This window comes from Silene latifolia, chromosome X (genome assembly GCF_048544455.1).
Source record: "Silene latifolia isolate original U9 population chromosome X, ASM4854445v1, whole genome shotgun sequence".
Classification (NCBI taxonomy): domain Eukaryota; kingdom Viridiplantae; phylum Streptophyta; class Magnoliopsida; order Caryophyllales; family Caryophyllaceae; genus Silene; species Silene latifolia.
This window is the reverse complement of record NC_133537.1, coordinates 105673715-105694648: the sequence shown is the minus strand read 5'-3', so window position 1 is coordinate 105694648 and position 20934 is coordinate 105673715. Positions and strand designations below refer to the sequence as shown.

Below are 20934 nucleotides of genomic sequence, written 5' to 3'. Positions count from 1 at the left end.
ATTTAACAACGGGTGTTTTTTATAACCGTTGTTAAAACATATTTCACAACGGTTGTTGTTTAATAACCGTTGTCAATACCTTCCATACTATAAACCACACAAACACAAGTCTGCTGCAACCACAAAACACAAACCTTAATACACAAACACAAACCCAGCAGCAGCCAAACACAAACACAAAACACACACTTTCTCATCGTCTCTTTCTCTCTTTCTCATCGTCGCTTTATCTTCTCGCCAAATCCTTTGTTGATTTCATCGTCTCTTTACGTACGTTACGTAATTATCGGGTTTGTTTCATCGTCATTATTTTATTGTTCTAATTATTTCATTTCAATGTATGTGTTTTTATCGACCATTAGGTTCCGTTCAAAGATCTGCTAATTATTTCATTTCCATGTATGTGTTTCTAATTATTTCATTTCCATCTTCTTTGGCGTCCTTGATCGGATCGAGCATGTTTTAGCGATTTAGGGTTTGGAGAATTTATTGAGATAATGGAAATGCATGTTAGTTGAGATAATGCAATGTATTTATACTAATGTGTGGGTTGAGTTGTTTTTTAATTAATATATATGTTAGGAAGTTGTGCCATATATGTTAGGAAGTTGTGCCATAATCAGATCTTGATGATGACTGATAGATCTATGGAGTTGAAGAAATGGAAGCAAATCAAACAAGCATAACTCAACACTTTCAAAATGATCATTTCATTTAATTTTAAACCAAATACATTACAAAAGAATTATCGAAATCAAAAGATGTATAATAAGCCGGAACAACCCCGGTTAAGCGTAAAAAGCGCTTCTCAACCTGCCACCAATCACGCCACTCTGGTATACCGCTAACTTCCGGGTCATTGGCTTCATATTTTGCAATAACAGATTGAATATATGCAAGGACACGATGTAATACCCCGTATTTTTATATTATAAATTAAATGAATATTATTAAATATTATTTATTATACATTTTATAATATTAATTAAGTCGGGTAATTGTTGAGTCGATAATTACATTAAGCTATCGTAAGTTATTTAAGACGGTTTTATATGGCCCATTAACTGTTCAGCCCAATTAAACCCTAAAGCCCATTTAAACCTAATTACCCTAACCCTAAACCTAATTAACTTAATCACTACCCTAATCCTTCCCTCAACCCGCCTCCCTCACGCCTCCCTCCTTCACCAACACCAAAACTTCAGATTTCGCGGATAAAGAGAGAGAAAGAGTGAGCCTGGGTGGTGACCGTGCAGCAGGGAGGAGCTAGGGGTGAATGACGGCGACTGTGGGTGGCCGTGGTGGCCGTTGTGGTGGCGGAAAGGTAAGCAGTTAACTCCTTTCCTCTGTTTCGTATTTTCTGTCGGGTTTTGTTGGTGGTTGTGTGGCTTAGGGAGTTGTTAAGGGTGGTTGTTGAAGGGGTATATGGGTAGAGTGGTAAGGGACGAGAGGGGTGGTGGTTGTCGAGGTGGTTTTGGGTGGTAATGGTGGCTGTGAAAGGCGGCAGCGATAGGGGTGGTCAAAACGGGTTTGTGTATGGTTTCAGACGGGTTTTTGGATGGGTAGGTTTTGGGTGGCACCACCGTGGACTAGGGGGAGGTCGAAACGGTGGTGCTGTGGTGTCTGGGTGCGTGGGTTGGTGGCGAGTCGAATGGTGGTTGTTTGGCAGGGGGTAGTTGTGGGTTGCGGTGGTGGTCAGGAGAGAAATGGAGGTGTTTGGTGAGGCTCGGTGTTGAACCAGGTCAGTTGACGGCCGTGGTTCACCTCGCCGGCGGCAGTCGACCTAGTGGGGCTGGGTTGTTGGTGGCTGGGTTGAAGTGGGGACCACGGCTGGTGGTTGTCGGGGTGGTTCAGGCGGCGGTTTAAGGGTGTGGGCGAGAGTGAAGTATGGGTAGTGTGAGGACGGGTTGTGTTTGTTTTTTTGGAAACGGATTTTCATAGTTTAATTAATATAATTCGTTAATTGATCGTATACGTAATTAATTAATTTAATTCCCGAGTCTTCTAAATAAATTATTCAATTTAATTCCCGAGTTATTTAATATAATTAGAGATGGGTTTTGAGTCGGGATTGTAAATATCATAATTGTTTTAGGTGACGGATTCGTGAAGGATCGATAATCAAATGCATTGCTTTACTTTCTGGACTGCTTAACTGCTTAATTGGAATTGCTGGCATTTGAGGTAGGGAAATACACTTACTCTATTATCGTTGTTGAATTGTGTTGACTGGATTCCTGGTTGTTGATTTACGTTATCATTTATATTCGGAAGGTGATTGATGATTTGATCGTATTGAGTATGATATCACGACATCGGTAATGCGGCATGATTTTTGTGATTTATCAGTTCATTTATTTATATATATATCATGTTGCATCAATTTCTTTTGAGCATTCATATGCATTGGAGTTGGAGGATGGTGTAGGAGTGACGATGTTGAGATACGATGTGATGTTGTGATAAGGCCAGGCGGGTTCTGCAGGGACTTGCCCTGGTGTCCTCAATTGTTGAGTGGCGAGATAGGCTTCGGTCGATATATAGTCTACCGGGATCGGTATGGTTTGGCGTTCGGGTATGAGATGTGTGTGATGAGTTGTGATGGAGATGGAGGTGACGGAGTATCATGCATATCATATTTTATTGTTTTATTGTTTTCCCTACTCAACCTCGTGGTTGACCACGTGTATTCGTGAACACCGTGATGAACCGTTTTATGGGGAGCGGACTTGACGTTTAAGAGATAGAACGGGAGCGGGATGGGCGTGAGACATTGGATCAGGCGACTTAGTAGCTAGATCATCATCTAGAAGACTTTCACTTTTATTTATGTCAGTTCTTGTAATTTGAGTTGAAAAGAGGATTTGTAATAATTAAGTTAAAATATTATATAAATTGCCTTGGAGTTTAATTTGTTATTCACTACCTCGGGAAACCGAGATGGTAACAGTCCGTTTTATTAGAGAATGTCTTGACGAGGACTTCTTTTATAAACCGGGGTGTTACAAAGTGGTATCAGAGCGAACGATCCTCAGGCCTAAACCAAAGAGCCCAATGAACCTAGGATGTGTCTAAATAAAATGAACCCCGGGATAGAACTGTTAGGAGCACACTACGGTAAGGTATGAGTTAGGGGCCCTCTCACACCGAACTAGTGGTCCTCTCAGTTGAACCGGAAACCATGAGTGTATACGAGAGAAAGGGTAGAATAGTTGCTTAAGGATGAACAGGAAATTCATATATCGTTGCCTAAGTGTTAATTGATTGATACATTGATTATTGCATAAAAGAGTTGATGTATAATTTGAAACCGATATATTCTAACCATTCTGCAGGACAATGCTACGGTAAGTATTTGGTATGAATGATGTGTTGATAGCACTACTATGACTAAGTAATATGCGGTTATGTGATCCCAAAGCCATGCTAGTATAGTATTGTGATAGTAATTAGAAACACTATTGAATTGCACGTTTATAGTCATAGCAATCGTGATTAGATGTACGGAGTAGATCGAGATGCGAAGGGATTCTAGGATGGATTAGTATCGATAGTATAGTTATAAGAATTTGAAACATAGAAAATGAATGACTTAGTGATAAAAACTCGTTTTGGTTGATGTTACTCTTTAATTGACCTTACTGCCATTTCTTTTCTGTTTATTGCCTAGGGATAAAAATTTTATGAGAGGTAGCCTCGTGAGTTAGTGTTCATTTGGCGTCGGTTTCATGCTTATATGATATACGGATTAGGAGTAATAAATATTTTAGTAGGTTGTGGTTAGGAAGTTCCTGTGCGGTGACGTTTTGACCAACGATTTTGTAAAAATCCTCATTTAAATTGTATTAATAATTTTCTCATAATTCCAACTCTATCGATCGGAAGATTCGCATATATTTTCAAATTAATAAGCCACGAAAAATCTTGATGTTTCAATATTAAATAATAAATTTTGTAATCTGAACCAAGTTTTGGACCAATAGCTGTCACATGTTTGTTTGGACCAACTAAGTTGTAAAATTCTTTAAAAATGGAATTCGTGTGCCTTAAACCTAATTCTTTTTCCCTGTGTTTTTAACTCTCTGTGTTTTATAAAAATAATATGAATCAAGTTTTAACCGAACGGTTATTTAATCGTGATCTTTGAAAATTACAACGTGAATCATGACTTGTAAAATGTGTATTCTAGGTTGAGTTTTCATACAATTGTTTGGTTAATTCATGAGCTTTAATAATGTGAATTCATAATATTTTATATGACGATAGTAGCACGCATGTTCAGTAATTAGGTATCTTAACAAGTGATAAAATTAAAACTTAGCTGATAACATTGTCGGCATGATAGTATGAGTAAAATTTAATAGCTTTAATTGATTTTAATCAAGAGTGAAATGTTTATACGAGTCCAGTTGTTTGCATACGTTAAATACATTTGGCATGTTGTAATATCTCTGGTGTGTCCATAACAGTTGCATAGTGGTCGGATATATATAAATATAAAATAATATTGTCATATCTTTGTAAGTTGATGGCGTTAAAAGTTAATTGATTGTTCTAATATACTCGCATGAAAATTATAATAGTTATGTTTAAAAGTTTACACATGGGTGGTAGTAATGATTGTGTCTAAATGTGCACACGTGTAGGGTGTCATCTGAGTTCTAATGTCTTTCATATGAGTTGTGTGCCCATAGTTATAATTATTAACTTCATCGCATTAAATGATTTCAATTGAACCTAAACCTATGACACGATAATAAACAGTGTGTTATTTCTTATTGGATATGTTCGTTATTATATTATCATAAAATACTAAAGCGATTCTTGTAATTGTATGGGTGTGATATAAAGGAAACTGTTTGATATAACACGACATTTGACATATCTATATTCTCGAGTCGTTACTATCAATTATATTTTAATAAAAAGTGTTTATGATAATTATATTGGCAATTATAATGGATAACCCTTTTATGATTCACATGATATGCATTGGTTCCAATGATAGTCGTTATAGTTACGTTTAATTGAGCCGTGAATATAACTGAGTAAAGAAGTGCAACTAAAATCCTGATGATTGAGGTAATAGTCATGCATTAGTAAAGATAGGACTGAAATGAATAAGATGAACCTGTAAATTATAATATATGAGTCGACACCTAAGCTCGTTTTGTCTAAAGGAATTGAATTAAGTTTATCGATTTTGGGTTTCGTAGTAAATTTTGTAAGTGGATTCTATGACGGCCCTGTTATAAGATTTATGTTAGGAAAGTTATTCACCGTTCAGTATGAAAGTAAAAGTTTTGAAAATAAAGTTAAATTTTGTCGTATGAGAATAAATTCGGAATGAGATTTCCAGCCAGTATCTGATTGTAGGTGTCCATGATAATTGCTAGTCTGGAGGAATGAAACTAGAACGGAGTCATAAGTAGTGGGATAATTTAGTCATGTTGTTCGTTCATATAGCGTATTGGTGGGTTGTGGTTAATTACGAGTGTCAAAACGGGAAATGTAATGTGGTGATTTAAGTGAATTATGTGTAACATGGTAAGTTGATATTAGCATAACATATAATGAATATTTGTAAAATTTGTGTAGTTAAATACATCTAATCTTTAAACAATGTGTTGGGTACAGTCTAAATATAATTTAACACCAAGAACGAAATTTTATGCATGATAGTCTTGTATGTTATCTTTCCAATATCGTTGTTTAATCAAGGTGCATTCGTCATTCATGAATATACCAAACCTTTTGTTATAAGGATTAAAATATTTCTAGGCTGATAAGTACTGCCAAACTGATTGTCTTCATTTGATGATTCTGCGTCTTGACCTAAACCTGTACCATTATATAAAGCAAAGTTAGACTGGATCTATTAGGTTATAAAAAAAAAAAAAATTTCATAAATCGATTTATCAAAGTGTTGACCCTAATTCTTTCTTAAGTGATTGACCCCCTATGTTTCGAAGGTATGAGATTACAATGATTGGTCAAATGAATAATTACTAATGATTGTTACTGGTAACGGTAGCCTCCTTGAGAGAACTTGTATGTTGATTGTCCTTGGTAGGGATTAATTAATTTGAACGTGAGTTGTGAATCTTTTATCCTCTTTTAGTTGATAGCAGTAGTTGAGATCTTTTGGTATAATAATGAAGGTTACGAGGACGTAACCATGTTTCTAGTTGGGTAGGAGTGTAAAATCTTGGTGCTTAATTTGCACTTGTTTGTAGGTTATAGTTGACCAAGTTGACGTTTAGTTGTGGGGTACCTATGTAAATGAATTCTATATGTTTTGACCTTACTTCGGTTAGTTGGTTGATGTGTAAAAGGAGAGTGTGATTAAACTACTGGTATTGAGTTTTGAGTTGTGGGGCCTTGTGCCGAGTTACATTTGCGGTCCAGTGCGACCATGATTATTGAGTTACTTGAGTTTGAGATCGGAATTTAGATGGAAGATGACGGTGTTCTCAGATGAATATTTAGTTGTTATACATTTGGGTTCTCAAGAAGTTATTAGTTATAGTTAGTTGGGCTAAGTGAAGATGAGTTAAAACTTCGGGACGAAGTTTACTTTTAGGAGGGAAGAATGTAACATTCCGTATTTGTTCTGTTAATTGATGTGTCAAAAGTGTGTGTTAACCGTGTTAGAAATGCGTGACGTCCGTAGGTACGATATACAATACCATCTTGAGGTTTGGGTATGGGAGCGAACTTCGGGACGAAGTTCATTTTAAGGGGGAAAGACTGTAATACCCCGTATTTTTATATTATAAATTAAATGAATATTATTAAATATTATTTATTATACATTTTATAATATTAATTAAGTCGGGTAATTGTTGAGTCGATAATTACATTAAGCTATCGTAAGTTATTTAAGACGGTTTTATATGGCCCATTAATTGTTCAGCCCAATTAAACCCTAAAGCCCATTTAAACCTAATTACCCTAACCCTAAACCTAATTAACTTAATCACTACCCTAATCCTTCCCTCAATCTGCCTCCCTCACGCCTCCCTCCTTCACCAACACCAAAACTTCAGATTTCGCGGATAAAGAGAGAGAAAGAGTGAGCCTGGGTGGTGACCGTGCAGCAGGGAGGAGCTAGGGGCGAATGACGGCGACTGTGGGTGGCCGTGGTGGCCGTTGTGGTGGCGGAAAGGTAAGCAGTTAACTCCTTTCCTCTGTTTCGTATTTTCTGTCGGGTTTTGTTGGTGGTTGTGTGTCTTAGGGAGTTGTTAAGGGTGGTTGTTGAAGGGGTATATGGGTAGAGTGGTAAGGGACGAAAGGGGTGGTGGTTGTCGAGGTGGTTTTGGGTGGTAATGGTGGCTGTGAAAGGCGGCAGCGATAGGGGTGGTCAAAACGGGTTTGTGTATGGTTTCAGACGGGTTTTTGGGTGGGTAGGTTTTGGGTGGCACCACCGTGGACTAGGGGGAGGTCGAAACGGTGGTGCTGTGGTGTCTGGGTGCGTGGGTTGGTGGCGAGTCGAATGGTGGTTGTTTGGCAGGGGGTAGTTGTGGGTTGCGGTGGTGGTCAGGAGAGAAATGGAGGTGTTTGGTGAGGCTCGGTGTTGAACCAGGTCAGTTGACGGCCGTGGTTCACCTCGCCGTGACGACGATCGACCTAGTGGGGCTGGGTTGTTGGTGGCTGGGTTGAAGTGGGGACCACGGCTGGTGGTTGTCGGGGTGGTTCAGGCGGCGGTTTAAGGGTGTGGGCGAGAGTGAAGTATGGGTAGTGTGAGGACGGGTTGTGTTTGTTTTTTTGGAAACGGATTTTCATAGTTTAATTAATATAATTCGTTAATTGATCATATACGTAATTAATTAATTTAATTCCCGAGTCTTCTAAATAAATTATTCAATTTAATTCCCGAGTTATTTAATATAATTAGAGATGGGTTTTGAGTCGGGATTGTTTGAGTTGTTCTATGTTGGATGCGGGTTTTCTTAAATCGTATAATTCGTTTAAATTATCGTGTTGGTTTAAGTTCCGAGTTAATTAAAATAAAATAATAATTAATTAACTAGAAACGGGATTTTTGAGACGGGTTTGTTAAAATGAAAAGGCTGCTATATCGGGAAAGTTTCCATTCTATGAAATTCTACTTTAGTAACCTTCTATTTTGGGAAGTTGGGTCAAATACTAATCGGGTTATTTTAGCTATCAGTTGGGCATAAGTTGGTGTCGGGATAGTATTTCGGGAAAGCTTCTATTTTGGGAGATTGCTATATTTAGTAGTTAGTAATTATAAATATCATAATTGTTTTAGGTGACGGATTCGTGAAGGATCGATAATCAAATGCATTGCTTTACTTTCTGGACTGCTTAACTGCTTAATTGGAATTGCTGGCATTTGAGGTAGGGAAATACACTTACTCTATTATCGTTGTTGAATTGTGTTGACTGGATTCCTGGTTGTTGATTTACGTTATCATTTATATTCGGGAAGGTGATTGACTGATTTGATCGTATTGAGTATGATATCACGACATCGGGTAACTGGCATGATTTTTGTGATTTATCAGTTCATTTATTTATATATATATCATGTTGCATCAATTTCTTTTGAGCATTCATATGCATTGGAGTTGGAGGATGGTGTAGGAGTGACGATGTTGAGATACGATGTGATGTTGTGATAAGGCCCAGGCGGGTTCTGCAGGACTTGCCTGGTGTCCTCACCGTTGAGGTGCGAGATAGGCTTCGGTCGATATATAGTCTACCGGGATCGGTATGGTCATGGGCGTTCGGGTATGAGATGTGTGTGATGAGTTGAGATGGAGATGGAGGTGACGGAGTATCATGCATATCATATTTTATTGTTTTATTGTTTTCCCTACTCAACCTCGTGGTTGACCCTGTGTATTCGTGAACACCTGTGATGAACCGTTTTATGGGGAGCAGACTTGACAGGTTTAAGAGATAGAACGGGAGCAGGATGGGCGTGAGACATTGGATCAGACGACTTAGTAGCTAGATCATCATCTAGAAGACTTTCACTTTTATTTATGTCAGTTCTTGTAATTTGAGTTGAAAAGAGGATTTGTAATAATTAAGTTAAAATATTATATAAATTGCCTTGGAGTTTAATTTGTTATTCACTACCTCGGGAAACCGAGATGGTAACAGTCCGTTTTATTAGGGAATGTCTTGACGAGGACTTCTTTTATAAACCGGGGTGTTACACACGACTTGCATGTGGAGATAAGGTTGGAAGAGTACAACTCAACATATCTCTGGCTGCAGCCAAGTTGCGAGTAACAGGCCGACGAGGGTATGAAGATGATGATGATGATGATGATGATGATGAGGCTTTGTTGACAAGCCGGACTGCTTCACGCCTCTTAATCCAATAATTCCGTTGATGTTCAAGGGATGCTTTGATTAATGGGTGTTGATCGGCGGGAAGCCCGACGAGAACCTTCCCATCATCTTCAATCGTTTGTGTAAGCCATTCTTCGTTGTTGATAAAATTAGGGTTCATTGCCATGTTGTTTCAATTAATGAATGTTAGTAAAGGATGCTTTAATATGTTAGTAAAGGATGCTTTAATATTTATAGCTAGTAATATTTAATTTTTTTTTTTTTTTATTTTTTAAGAACAAACAACAACGGTTATTTACAAACAACCCGTTGTTATAACTTTCCCCCCCAAAATTGAGTCACACTTTCCACAACGGGTTTTTATACTTAAAACCGTTGTTAATATTTTTCACAACGGTTTCCTTAAGAAAACCAACCGTTGTTAAAACCTTTTACAACGGACGCTTTAACAACGTCCGCTTTTTTATATAACAACGGTTTTTGACCGTTGTTATAGGTTGTATCTGTAGTAGTGTATTCCTACACTGTCATGCCCTTCGGCCTAATCAACGTTGGAGCAACCTATCAAATAACCGCCACTAGTTTCCTACACGACATGATGCACAAAGAAGTGGGAGGTATACGTCGATGACATGATGTCAAATCAAAAGAGCGAGACGACCACATCAGCGCCCTTCGAAAATTCTTCGCTCGCCTACGAAAATACAACATGAGACTAAATCCTCAGAAGTGTACATTCGAGGTCACCTTCGGAAAACTCTTGGGACACATCGTTAGAAAAAGAGGCACCGAAATCGATCCCACCAAAATCAAAGCTCTCCAACAAATGCCTCGGCCTAAGAACGAGAAGGAGATTCTGGGATTTCTCGGTCAAGTCTAATACATCAGCCGCTTCATAACCAAACTTACTATGATTTGCGAACCCATCTTCAAGAAGCTCCATGTTACCGATCACACCGAGTGGGACAAAGATTGCCAAAAAGCCTTCGACAGGATAAAGGAAATCCTATCCAAACCCCCTGTCCTTATGCCGCCTCAGCAGGGAATTCCCTTATCCCTATACCTGACCGTCACCAACACGGCCATGAGAGCAATGCTAGCACAAACAGTCAACGACGAAGAACGAGCCATTTACTACATCAGCAAAAAGTTCATTGAATACGAAACCAAGTACACCCAACTGGAGAAGACATGTCTCGCCCTGTTTTGGTCAACAAAGAAGCTGCGGCACTATATGCGCAGCTACACGGTTCACATCTACTTCAAGACGGACCCCGTCAAATGCATCTTCGAAAAGCTCATGCTAAACAGAAGGTTATCCAGGTGGACACTCATGCTATCCGAATTTGACCTCAAATTCATACCCCTCAAGGTTATCAAGGGAAGGGCAGTTTCCGATTTCCTAGCAGAAAATCCCATCAACGAGGATCCAATGACCAACACATGGTCAATCCCTGACGAAGACAACCTCTGTGCCGACACCGATGCATGGGAGATATACTTCGACGGTGCATCAAACCTGAGAGGCTTCGGGATAGGAATCCTTCTAATAGCACCAGAAGGGGGACACGTTTCGATCTCAGTCAAACTAGACTTTGCCATCACCAACAATGTCGCCGAATACGAAGCATGCCTCATCGGCCTACAAGCAGCCATAACACTTGGCATCAAGAGGTTGAGAGTCCACGGCGATTCCTCACTCATCGTCAATTAAGTGTCCGGATCATGGAAAATCCGAAGCGACAGCTTAGCACCATACCAAGTAAAAATTAACGAGGAGGCCGAATTCTTTGACCAAATCAACTACTTCCACTTGCCACAGGAAGAAAACCAATTCGCCGATGCCCTAGCGAAATTTGCCGCGCTTGTCAACATACCCGATGACATGACATCTATGCCCTTATGTGTCAAAAAAAGGAGCGAGCCAGTGCACATCTGCGCCATCAACAACGACGAGGAAAACCATGTCGAACCTTGGTATCAAGCCATCCTCAATTACAAAACCAAAAAATAATTCCCTCCCAACTTTGATACAAGAGGAAAAAGAGCCATCCGTTTACTTGCATCACAATTCCTGATAAACCAAGTGTTAGGCCCAGTTTAGCCTGGCCTGACTCTTATCTGGCCTGACCCAACTAGGCTGACTAAGGCATCCATGGACCGGAAAAATCTAACTACTATTTAGCTGTTGAAGAATATTATAGCAAGCAGGTTACTGAATCCTGGAAGAGGAGCCTAATGATAAGTACATAATAGCCTGGCAGAGTATTAAAGCGGGCTGGATTGAGAAGATAAACAAGAAATGCAGTTATAGGGAGTGAATAATCGTGTCCTATTCTCAAGGAAGACCAAGTCCAATTATAAAACTAAATCGTCCATGAATCAAGACGGGTAAAGGAGAAAGAGTTGAAGGTTGGTAACAAGTTGAATAAGTCAAGCGGATTAATAGGGAGCATGCCCTATTAATCAGGTAACAGCTCCTACAATTGGGAGGGACTTTGAAATCATTGTAACGTTAATATTTAGAAAACTATATATAGCAGAATCTAACATTTGTAAGATCATTCATTATTAGTCAATTATTTACACTTTATCTCTCGTTTCTATTCCTGATTATTCAACTACACACGCAAGATTGTACTCAGCTTATCAAAATAATACAAACTCTATTCTTTATACTTAGTCGTTCTTTCTTATTTATTTAAAATATTCCAAACTTATAAAACTAGATACCCAGATCACTCTTTAATTAAGCCGGACCCATTCAGGGAAAATCCTGCTAAAACAATTGGCGCCCACCGTGGGGCATCTAGTTCTTCAATCAGTAAAAAATCCCTTTATCATTTTTTTCATTTAACATTCACACACAAAAATGGCGGAACTCACCCCAGAACAACAATTAGCAGCTGCCCTGGCCAAAATCAAAGAATTGGAGACAACCCAAGAGAAGGCAGCCCAAGCAGAAGCAGAAATCAATAGGCTGAAGGAATCTGAGTCTAGCCTGAGGAAAAAATTGGAAAATCAGGCTTCGGGCTCTAAGACCAGATTCGAACCAGGAACCCTATTCTCATCCATTATCAAAAACATTGACTTCTCCAATTTTGGAACCCCGGAGAAGGATACTTTATCCGGTACCCCAACCATTCCCAATGATGAAACAAACAAAACTGAAGCAGCAATAATGATGGCTATGCTTCAGGAAATCCAAAAACTCCACAACAAAATAGAAAATATACCCTGAGTACTGACCGTGGTCAAGTAGAAATTGACAGCTTTGCTGACTCACCCTTTGCAGATGAAATTGCAAAGATTGATCTCCCCAAGAAATTCACCGTTCCATCCATGAGAACTTATGATGGAACCTCTGATTCACAAAATCACGTTGCTATATTCAAACGAAAAATGCTAGTCGCCTCAATACCCAGTGAACTCAGGCGGTCTGCATGTGTAAAGGCTTTGGTACAACCCTTACCGGAGCAGCATTGCAATGGTTCATTAATCTCCCAAATGGAAGCATCAAGAATTTTGCAGAATTGATCATTGCCTTCAATCAACAATTCGCAAGCAGCAGAGACATGGCCAAAAGACCCAGTAACCTGTTCAGGGTAAAGCAACTCCCTGAAGAATCTCTCAAAGAATTCCTGGCCAGATTTGTCAAAGAGAAGGTGGCCATTCCCAGGTGTGATGAAGAAACAGTGGTAGAAGCCTTCGAGCAAGGAGTCCCGCTGACGGTGACATCTATGCAGACTTGACCAAGAAAGCATGCCCAACCTTTGCCACTGTTCAATCCATCGCCTTAGAGCATGTCAGATTGGAAGAAGATCTCAACTTCAGAACGAACTTATCCGGAGGAAAGCAAGGCTATGGACACACTAACAGGAAAAGCTCCTACCAGAAAGGAGGCAACCCCAGATCAGCACCCTATTCCAGGCCTGAAAGATCTGAATTCAACATGGCACAAGAACACAAAGGTAACCTTTCTAACCTACCAACTATTCCTGAATATAACTTCTCTATTAATACTGCAGGATTAATCAAACGCCTGGAAAGCCTGGGAGATACAGTCAGATGGCCCAAGAAGTCGACAACCCCAGAAAGATCCAACAAGATGGTGTGATTTCCATCAGGACATCGGGCACACCACAGAAGAATGCATCCAACTCAGGAAACAGGTGGCATATCTCCTAAAGAAAGGCTTTTTAAAGGACTTAATCCAGCAACCAAAGAACAAAGATGAAGGACAAAACAAGAGAGATCCAGGGAACGGTAGAGATCCTCCTCCTCCTCCCCCCATCTATGAAGTTAAGTTCATAAATGGAGGATCAGAAATCTGTGGTCTGACTAGCTCAGCTGCCAAAAGAATATCCAGGGAATCCAGACTGCAGCCCCCTTCAAGGTCCAAGTCATTGCCTGCTATCATTTTTGATGACTCAGACCTGCAGGGAGTATCGGATCTACACCATGATAGCTTGGTAATCACCATGCAAATTGGCACAGCTAAAGTATCAAGAATCCTGATAGACGGAGGCAGTTCAATTAATTTGGTGATGCTTGACGTCCTCAAAGCTATGAAGATAGATGAAGGAAAGATCATCAAGAAATCCAGCGTCTGGTTGGATTCATGGAGAAACAAAGAATGCCCTGGAGAAATCACCGCCAACCTATGTGGAAGGCGTGGCTTCATATGAAAGATTTGGAGTAATGGATTGCCTATCCTCATATAATGTAATCCTGGGCAGGCCATGGATCCACAATTTCAAAGCAATCCCGTCAACATACCATCAATGTGTGAAGATACTAACCGAATGGGGATAACCACCATCGGGGAGAACAGAGGGACGGCTCGGGAATGTTACACTCGGGCTTTGAAACCCTCAAAGTCAGGTAAGTCCCTTGCATAGCAATTAAAGTCACCTGTCAGGGAAGAGTATATTGCACAATCACAGATGGAAACAGGAGAGGTCATGTTGGACCCGAACTACCTCGACAGAAAGTACTTGTAGGGTCGGATGCACCCGGACTCAGTCGGACCAATCTGTCGACTTTCTCAAAACTAAAATGTCTTGTTTTGCTTGGTCACATTTTGATATGACTGGTATAGATGCTGATGTTATAACTCATAAGTTGAATATTGACAAATCATTTAAGCCTTGTCAAAGAAAAGAGGAGAAAATTTGCTGTAGAGAGACATGAAATCATCAACCAAGAGGTTGACAAGCTCTTTGGACATGGGAATGATCAGGGAAGTAATGTACCCCGACTGGCTTGCAAATGTAGTAGTCGTCCAAAAGAAAAACGGCAAATGGAGAGTCTGTGTAGACTACACCGACCTAAACAAAGCCTGCCCAAAAGATCCATTTCCCCTGCCACACATCGATGCAATGGTGGATGCCACAAAGGGCACGAGATGCTAACATTCATGGATGCCTCCAATGGATTCAATCAAATAAAGATGCACCCCCGCAGACCAGAAAGCACGACTTTCATCACCGAGAGAGGAATATATTGTTATCTTTGCTATGCCCTTTGGATTGAAGAATGCAGGAACAACCTATCAAAGGCTAGTCAACATGATGTTCAAAGACCAAATAGAAGATACCATGGAAGTCTACATAGATGACATGGTAGTCAAGTCAAAAAAGGCAGAAGACCACGTCAAAGACTTGGAAGTAGCCTTTCAAATACTGGAGAAATTCAATATGAAGCTCAACCCACAAAAATGCCACTTTGGAGTTTCAGCAGGCAAATTCTTGGGCTATATGGTGACAAAAAGAGGAATAGAAGCCAGCCCTGAACAGATCAAAGCTATCCTGGAGCTAGAATCACCAAAGACGGTCAAAGACATACAAAAGCTGACTGGAAGAATAGCGGCCCTGAACAGATTCATTTCAAGATCATCAGAAAGATGCAAATCATTCTATAACCTGCTAAGGAAGAACAAGGACTTTTAATGGACCCCTGATCATCAGGCTGCCTTTGAAGACCTAAAAACATATCTATCCTCTCCTCCTTCTTTGGCAAAACCAGACAAAAAGATGAACCCCGACAAAGATACATTGCTCAGTCCACAAACTTCTTGTCGGTGCGGTCTTGGTCAAAGAAGCGGACGGACAACAACACCATGTCTATTACGTAAGTAAAAGTCTACTGGATGCAGAAATCAGGTATGACCTACTCGAAAAATATGTTTTAGCTTTAATTATGTGTTGCACAAAATTAAGACCATACTTTGAAAGCCACCCTATAATAGTCAGAACCAATCTTCCTATCAAGTCTGTACTTAGGAAACAAGAATTATCCGGACGAATGTGCAAATGGTCACCCAAATAAGCACATACAACATAACATTTGAACCAAGGACAAAGAATTAAGTCACAGGCACTAGCAGACTTTGTGGCTGATTTTAGTCCGACCCTAGAACCCGACCTGATAAAAGAGGTAAATAAACTGACCAGCGACCAAACAGACCTAGAATGGACCCTATTTGTCGATGGTGCAGCCAATATGAGAGGAACAAGCCTGGGAGTAGTACTAAAATCGCCACAGGGGGATAAGATAGTATAGGCTATAAGCTGTGCATTTGAGGCTACCAACAACGAGGCAGAATATGAAGCCCTAATAGCTGGATTAAAGGTATGTATTGACCTTGGTGTGCAAAACCTAAAGGTACGTACTGATTCCCTTCTTATTTCCAACCAAGTAAACGGAGTATATACTGCAAAAGACTCAAAAATGATACTCTATTTGGAAATTGTTCAAATTTTAAAAGCAAAATTCCGCAATTTTAATATTGACCAAATTCCCAGGGACTTGAATACCCAGGCCGATGCCTTAGCCGGCCTAGGATCCAACTTCAGTCCCCTTGACTTCGACAAAATACCCATCGTACATTTATTGGAACCTGCAATAAATAAACAAGATGAAAGTTTTCCAATTTATGTTGCTAATTCTTGGATAAAACCCTACTATGACTGGCTACAACAGGGAATCCTTCCTCTAAATAAACAAGATGCTAGAGCACTAAAAATAAAAGCTGCTTCATATACCATTATTAACAACGTGCTTTTTAAGAAATCGCAGGCTGGGCCATACCTCAGATGCCTGGAGCCACAAGAAGCTGAGCAGATATTATCAGAAATCCATGAAGGATACTGTGGAAATCATAAAGGTGGAAGAAGCCTGGCAAGCAAAGTACTCAGAACAGGCTATTATTGGCCCACCTTGAGGGCCGATTGCCTGGATTAGCTCTAAATGTAAAGCTTGTCAGATTCACGGACCATATATCCATCAACCATCTGAGGAACTACATTCCATATCCACACCCTGGCCATTTATGAAGTGGGGCATGGATATAGTAGGGAAACTTCCCCAAGCACCCGGACAAAAAGTTTTCATGTTAGCCATGACTGATTACTTCTCCAAGTGGATAGAAGCTGATTCATACAGGCAAGTCAAGGAAAAGGATGTCATAGCATTCATCAAACACAACATCATATGTAGATATGGCATCCCCTCTGAAATAGTATGTGACAATGGCACGCACTCGAAAAAGAACAAAGCACCTTCGTGCTCAATGGAACATCGACCTGGTAACCTCCACGCCAGGATATCCAAAAGCTAACGGTCGAGGCGAGAATCCAAAGAACAAAGTAGTAATCACCGCATAAAGAAGAAACTGGAAAGAAGGAAAGGTAGATGGGTCAAGAGCTCCCCCGGTCCTTTGGGGCCGATAGAACCACGCCTAAAACATCCACAGGCCAAACCCCCGCTCCTTGGTCTATGGATATGAAGCGATAATCCCGGTGAGGTCGACGTTCCATCACCAGATGCGGCTGAACACAATAACAAGCAATATACCTCGATGGAGGACACTGGACTTAACGGAAGAGTTAAGAGATGCACAAGATTAGATTGGCAAGATATCGGAAAGAGTTGCAAAAAGCTACAACAAGACTCAAAGCCGGGTATTCGGGGTAGGAGACCTTGTCCTCGGAAAGTCTTCCAAAACACAAAAGAAAAGAATGCTTTGGCAAATTGGCCCCAACCTGGAAGGTCCCTATCTAATTGACTCAATAGTCGGTCGTGAGCTAGCTTATAGATTACAAACCCTGGACGGAGAAATGATCCCAAGAGCTTGGAATATTGCACACTTAAAACTATTTCACATATAGAATATATCTCCCGGTCCGGTATAATTTTCGTGTTCACATTTCTTGCGACCGATGTGAAACTAAATGTATGATACTTGCCATTATATGAATAAATGCCTTATATAATTTCTTCTATTATGTGCCCAAATGCTTGTCAATATTCTTATACTTATTTTTACCAAGTAGAATCTTCAATACTTGTTTTACATACTGCATTTTATTTAAAACAAATTTTAAAGATTGGGGGCCACCCCACCGATATCCAATCGATACCCAATTTTCAGGTTGCAAAAAAGCCTTAAAATATCGAGCTCAACTTAACATACAAACCTGGAAAATCTATTCCCGGATTGTATAACATAGATGGGTCATAAGCCCTCCCAGGCATGTGCAAGGGACGTAAGCCCTCCCAGGCATGTGCAACAAACCCACCCATAACACAATAAATCGCGGATCCAAGACAAAATCGGCCTCGATCCAAATGGGATAATCGGCGATCCAGTAAGACATTCAATACTACAAATGCCTTATCAAAACACAGAAAGGAACAAACAAAGACCAAATATTTATTTACCCAAAAATAGCTGGCCTCGCCACAAACCTATTTATCCATTCCAGGGACATTCCCCCTGGATAAGCCAAAAAACACCTAAATATTCATTCCAGGAACATCCCCCCTGGATGGGCCAAAACAAAAAGAAAAAACTCCAAACTAAGTAGGTTTCTCACCAGTAACCGACTCACAACCATCCACCATTTCCTGATCTCCAGATTTTCCCTTGGAAGGAGGAGAATCCACCTCATCTTCTTGACCCATATTGGCCAAATCTGGATATCAAGGCGTCCAAAGCCGCCTCATCACGGTCCGGATCCCAATTAGCCCGATCGAATCGGATCCCTCATAGCATCAACCCTACCTTTCCCAAAGAAATACTTTGAGCGGCATCGGCAAAGCCGCGCCTCCACTAGTTCCTTCTCAAAGACCAAGCTCTTCATTTTTCTTCACCGATCTTGCATAGCCTGCTTCTCAGCACCAACTCCTCCCTTACGACTCTAACTCTTACCCGACAAATTTTCTCGGATTTTTGCGACCACCTCACAAACTATAGCACCCGGACGCCTCTCTAGTTGTCCCCACCGAGATTGAAGCACTACCTCATTACTCCTGGATGTATGCGACTCACGGTTAACTTTATCCACTTTCTCTTCCAAGCTAGAAACCCTGGCCTGGCATCCCCGAGTTGATAAGCGAGAGCAACCCAACATCCAATCCCTACAAAAAATAATATCAATCAGCCAAATATAAAAGTGACACAAAGAACACACAACAAATAAAATATCTCTTTATAGCTAACCTCCTTAGCTTGAGAAGCAAGTTCAGCAGCCTTTGTCACAAGGGAAGTCAAGATAGAGACCACCCTAGTAGAAGACTCAAGGGTATTAGCAGATAAAAGCTGGCTGCCCATCCTGGCAGAAAATTCATCTATTCGTGCTCGGGCAAAGATCCATATCATCAATCCTAGCGACACCGCCGATACTCCTGATCGGTTGAGCCTGAATAGGCTCTTTCTCTTTCTCCTTCTCCTCCTCCTCCTCTTCAGGGATGACATCTTCCCTCCTCCTTTTGGGAGCTTGGACTACCTCCGGTGATACTAGCCTGGGTGGATCTTGAGGAGGCTGGACATCAGTAACCAGAATGTCAAGCGTCTTATCACTCCCACTAGCCTCCTGGCTCTTGGACTGTTCAGCAATCCTAGCCACCCCTGCCTTTAAATCTTTTGCAGTAAAGCTGGCCAGCCTAGCAGAAGACCTGAACACTGAATATATAAAGAATGGACATGAATATGAGAAGATAAATCATAACAAGACAATAATCAAACACAGAAACATCCAGAAAACATACAGGAAAGAGCAGTGGAACTAGGCTTGCCTTTGGGCACCCTGACAACACTCAGCTTAGTCTTCATATATCGGGGCAATAATTCCCTGCCCAGACTAGCAGGCCAGGCCCTCTCTTACTCAGGAATAGCGAGGAAAGCCTCTATCCTGGAAATAGCTTCCTCATCGAGAGAATCAGAGTTCCAATCAGGGGCTGCGAAAATTGTCAAATACAAAGGTGAAAACCCAAAACATCCTAATTTCGTATAATATATATTGGAAATTAACGGTACAGGAAACCTACCACTTTCCAGAGGGGGATATCTCAGGTAATCAAAGCCCGACCCCAGGCTCTCAGTCCGGACAAACATGAAAGTCATTGCCCAGCTTTTATCATCTCCAGAGTCCAGGTTAGTAATTAATGGAGACATTTTCGACTTGATTCTCAAATTAAAACGACCATTAACAGGATTTTTCATGTGATATATTGCCTTGATATCATTAATAGTAATTACCAGGTTGTGTTTAGCACATAAATTTTCAATGGAATGAACAAGTTTCCAAACCATTGGCATGATCTGGAAAGGTGATACTTCCATAGCACGAATAGTGTCAATCATTAAGGGAGTAAAAGGTAACTTACAGCCTGCTTTAAACGCCCATTCAAAAATACAGAACCAACCAGGTGACACCCGATTAGCTCTGATCGGACAGACTCGAGAATCCATACCTCACCGATTCAGAATTATTTTCTTCTCCCTTAATACCCTATCATAGTTTGTTTTCAATAAGTTTTCCTCAGGAAAGTAAGGATCCAAAGATTGAAGGGCAGTGAAAATAGAATCCTGATATTTAAAAGCCACAGCACGAGCAGGAGGGTCAATTTCCATCACTTCTTCCTCTTGGACGTCTGAGGGTTCAGACTCAGCAGCAACTTTCTGAGATGCAGCAGCTTTCTGAGGTGCAGGACGCTTTTTGGCTCCCATATCCTTTATTATATAGTTTATTGTGACGGAAACTATGAATTAGCAGAGTAAGATTCCTGGGAAATAGAGGAGAATTTTAGAGAAAGTTGAGCGAGAAAAGTGGAAGAAATTTTGTGAAAAACAAATCCATCGCAAGCACCATATTTATAGGAAAGGAGTAACGGTGCAAAAACCCTAGAAATTGCAAAACTGTCAGCGTGACATCACTTAGCCGTTGCAGTGTTTAACGGTAACTAGGAGTCTAAGAGTCATTGAGTAAATATGATTCTCTTCATTAATTAACCTGGTAAAATTGACATCTCACTCCTGGCCTGATCCAGCACGGGTAAAATGTCAAGGGGCAATTGTTAGGCCCAGTTTAGCCTGACCTGACTCTTATCTGGCCTGACCCAACTAGGCTGACTAAGGCATCCATGGACCAGACAAATCTAACTACTATTTAGCTGTTGAAGAATATTATAGGAAGCAGGTTACTAAATCCTGGAAGAGGAGCTTGATGATAAGTACATAATAGCCTGGCAGAGTATTAAAGCGGGCTGGATTGAGAAGATAAACAAGAAATGCAGTTATAGGGAGTGAATAATCGTGTC

At 40.5% G+C, this 20934-nt stretch overlaps 1 protein-coding gene across 1 annotated transcript in view; it reads right to left on the bottom strand.

The window, feature by feature from the left end:
• Positions 1-20344, bottom strand: part of LOC141618022 (uncharacterized) — a 52894-nt gene extending 32550 nt beyond the window's left edge. Inside the window, exon 1 of the mRNA XM_074435146.1 lies at positions 20222-20344. Coding sequence (XP_074291247.1) covers positions 20222-20344 — 123 coding nt within the window. The remainder of the gene's footprint in view (positions 1-20221) is intronic.
• Between the last annotated feature and the right edge of the window lie 590 nt (positions 20345-20934).